General features: G+C 59.7%; 1 protein-coding gene across 1 annotated transcript; it reads left to right on the top strand.

Annotated features, from left to right (window-relative positions):
• Window positions 1-287: 287 nt before the first annotated feature.
• LOC115081556 (2-acylglycerol O-acyltransferase 2-like) lies at window positions 288-3,965 on the top strand (the record flags this gene model as incomplete). The annotated part of the gene is given in 5 exon segments (XM_029585987.1): window positions 288-466; window positions 891-1,095; window positions 1,367-1,541; window positions 1,774-1,973; window positions 3,392-3,965. Coding segments are annotated over 5 exon segments (914 nt in total), but the record flags the coding sequence as incomplete, so codon positions are not given.

Here is a 3,965-nt window from a genome sequence, read left to right as displayed (position 1 = left end):
TCCTCTCTCTCTCTCTCTCTAGCACCTCCTCTCTCTCTCTCTCTAGCACCTCCTCTCTCTCTCTCTCTCTCTCTAGCACCTCCTCTCTCTCTCTCTCTCTAGCACCTCCTCTCTCTCTCTCTGTCTCTAGCACCTCCTCTCTCTCTCTCTCTCTCTAGCACCTCCTCTCTCTCTCCCATGCCTGTAGCTTGGTCTGGGGGGGGGGGGGGATCCTAGGGAGGAGGTGGCGGTTGAGGGCTCAGAGGTGCCTCTGACATGTCCAGCCCTCCTTCTCTCCCTGTACTCAGCCCAGTGCTGCCTGGCCCTCTTCGTCCTGCTCCTGCTGAGTGACTTCTGGTACCTGGGGCTCCTCTACCTGGCCTGGCTGTACCTGGACAGGGACACGCCAGCCTGGGGGGGTCGGAGGTCCGAGTGGACCAGGAACTGGACCGTGTGGCGGTACTTCCGGGATTACTTTCCTATCACGGTGAGTTGGCTTGGGGACGGTGCTGCGATGAGGGGAGGGAGGGAGGGAGCTGCTAGGGGTGTGCGTCTCTCTGTGACCGCGTCTCAGCTGTCGCAGGGAAAAGAGATCCCGCTTTCCGGCTTAATATTTCTCCCTATTTAGTAAGTACAGTGTGGCATCATGGTGCCCGCCACCCCCCCCCCCCGGGGCGTATTGTGCTGGTCCGTTTCACTATAAACCTGCGGCCACGCTCCGCTCTTCCACGTGAGTCGCTTTCGTGGGCCTCTCCACTGACCGCGTGGCCTCCATGATGTCTGTGGCCCTCGGGAGGCCTCTGCACGGCCTGTAGGGCGCAAGGAGCGGAGGTGCCCGCCGAGGGCTAGACTCGGGTCCTGCTGGGCTCTGGGGGGAAACCACTTTTTTTTTTTTCCTCTTCTCTTCACAGCTGGTAAAGACGGCAGAGCTGGACCCGGCCCGGAATTACGTGTTTGGCTTTCACCCCCACGGCGTCCTGGTGGCCGGAGCCTTTGGCAACTTCTGCACGGAGGCCACGGGCTTCTCCCGGCTCTTCCCGGGGCTCAGGCCCCACCTCCTGATGCTGCCCTTCTGGTTCAAGGTCCCGCTGTTCAGAGACTACATAATGAGTGCAGGTGGGGCAGTCCCTGTACCCCCTGCCCTCCCCCTCCCACAGCCCTCCGCATGCCTTGCTTCCCTCCGGCTGGGTCTGGATTCCTGGTCTGACCTGCATGCACTGCCTTGGAGGGTGGCTTTTCTCCTTTTGCCCTGACTTGATGCTCTAGAGCAAGAATTTGAGTTGAATCCTCTCCTCCTCCCCCCCCACTTCGAGTCTGTCTGTCTGTCTGTCTCTACCCCCCCCCCCCCCCCCCCCCCCATGTCACTGGTACCTCTTTCTTGTTGCAGGCCTGGTGTCCTCTGAGAAGAGCAGCGCCGTTCACCTGCTGGGCAAGCCGAGTGGGGGCCAGGTGGCAGTGATAGCGGTGGGAGGCCCCCCGGAGTCCCTGGATGCCCGGCCCGGACCGGTGACCCTGCAGATCCTGGGGAGGAAGGGCTTCATCAAGATAGCTCTGAGCCAAGGGTGAGGCTGGTCACCCTCGCCTTTAATCCCTCCCGACCTGCAAGGTCATGCTGGGCCTCGGGGGTGAGGTTATCCGCCTCCTTCCTCGGCCGGGGCTTTATTTCTGAGGCGTGCTGGGGCTGCGGCGCTCGGGGGGGGGACTACAGGTCCCAGAGTGCCCTGCTTCGGCTCTAGAACGGTGATGCCCTGGGCGGTAACCATGGATCTGTGTTTTTTTCCCCCCCCCTCTCAGGGCTCAGCTGGTCCCTGTCTTCTCCTTCGGGGAGAACGAGCTCTTCCACCAGGTGGAGAACCCCCCGGGCTCCCTCATCCGGCTGGTGCAGGAGAAGCTGCAGAAGGTGATGGGAGTGGCGCTGCCCCTCTTCCACGCCCGGGGCGTCTTTCAGTACAGCTTCGGCCTGCTGCCCTTCCGCCGGCCCGTTCACACTGTGGGTGAGTCCTCGTCGACCTGGCACGGGCCGGGGTCTTCCCCAGGCGCTCCTGGCCCTGCCAGCTGCTCCCTGAAGGCCTTTGCCCTTTGCACCAGGGGAAAGCTGTTTGGTGTTTTTTTTGTTTTTTTTTTTAAGCCTCCGGTGTGGCCTTTTCTCCATAACCGGGGATTGTGAAAGGTCCAGAGCTGGGCTGCAATGAGTCGGGCTCTCCACGGGATGCTTCACATTTTTTTTTTTTTGGGTTAAAGTTCCCTACCTCCTGCCTGGCAGAGGGTTATAAATACACACTGGATGCAGGGTTGTGAAATCAGGTTACTTCTGCTAGTCTAGCACGGAGATGGGCCGGCTCTCCCCCTGCAGCAGGGTGAGAAGGGGAGGAGGAGGGATCCAAGATCGAACTCTCTCTCAAAGCAAAAACTGAGCGGGGGATCCGGGGGGAGGTCTCATGTACGACAGCGCCAGGGATTCTCCCGCCTCGGCCACCTGTTTAGACAGAAGATTGAAGGATTCTCTTCCTCTCCCCAACCTTATTATTATTATATTTTTTTCCTTTCCTCAGTTGTAGAACTTTTCTGTTTTTTTGGCAGGATTGTAGTGTTTCTGTTTTTCGATGTGAGGTAGTGGGGTTTGTAGTTATCTGCTGGGCACAGGGTACTGGCTAGAGGGTGGGTCTGCTCTGCACAGGGCTTAGACTAACACCTGCAGCTTAACGCCCCCTCCCCGGGCAGCGGGGCTCCCGTGAGGTCTTGGCTGGGGGGGGGGGGCAGGGCAGAGGCAGCCCTGCCTCTCAAAGGACAGAGGCGCTGCAGAGAACAACAATTCAAAGTGGTCTGCGTCAGAAACCCCCCCTCCCCTGAGGCTTAAAAGGACCTCCTTAGAGCAGAATGGATGTGGCGAAGGCTTTCACGCTAGCAAACGCCTTGGCGGGGAGGAAAGGAAGTGCTAGAACGAGCTGGTCCCCCCCCCCCCCCCCCCCCGCAGAGACTTCAAGGTGGCAGCCATTGGCACAACACCAGGAAATGCTGACGCGGGGGGGGGGGGGGGTGCATGGAATGGCCTCGCCAAGCTGTGGTGGAGGGAAAAGCGGTGAGAGAACTATAGCGGGCCTGGCCTGGGGGAGGCAGAGCAGCTGGGGTCCATGGCAATGTGGGAGGCGGTAACTCGCTGCAGAGGGGTCAGACTTTCAAAGCTAGATAACCTTTGTTTAGCAGGGTCCTTATTTTCTAGAGATGCAAAATGGGGGTGAAGGGGACACTTCTGCGTATGGCTCAGTCCTGTGACCCCCCCCCCCCCCCCCCCATATGCCAGACTGGTGGTGCACGATCGCCCTGCATGCCCCGCGGCTGGCTGTGTAGGATGGTATTGCCTGCTGTTGCATAGTGCTACACTATAGTGTGTAATTCTGCTCTTTCTGCTCAGTGGGAGAGCCCATCCCCGTTACCAAGAGCGTGAACCCCACGACGGAGGAGATCGAGGCCCTGCATGAAACCTACCTGTACCACCTCACCCGGCTCTTCGAGACGCACAAGGCACGCTACGGCATTGCGGAGAATCAACACCTCAACCTCGTCTAGTGCCCTGGCGGGGGCGGTGCCAAGGCCCTCGCCGGCCGGCTTCAGACTTCCTCTGCATCCTGCCAGGCTGTGGCTGCTGGCACAGACAGCACCGGAGGAAGGGGGTGGGGTGTGTGCTTGTGCACTTGGCAGGGGATGGGTAACTTGCATAGGGTGAGTTAGGGGCCCTGCCACCCTCTGCCCAGCTCAGGCTGGAGGGACATAGGGAGCTGTGCTGCTGCTCTTCCAGTAGGCCTGGGCTGAAGGAGACGGCTCTCTGTCCTCTCATGTGTGAGGCCTGGGTGGGGGGTTAGTATGGTGTGTTTATTAGCCGTACCTGGCAGGCAGATATAAAACATGTGCCTGCCTGCGCTCCTGCTGGTTGCTCATCCTGTACTGGCTCATTGACTTTCTTCAATAAACTCTCCCATTGACTGCTG

The sequence above is a fragment of the Rhinatrema bivittatum genome, unplaced genomic scaffold (genome assembly GCF_901001135.1).
Source record: "Rhinatrema bivittatum unplaced genomic scaffold, aRhiBiv1.1, whole genome shotgun sequence".
NCBI lineage: Eukaryota > Metazoa > Chordata > Amphibia > Gymnophiona > Rhinatrematidae > Rhinatrema > Rhinatrema bivittatum.
This window is presented reverse-complemented; position numbering and strand designations above follow the sequence as displayed.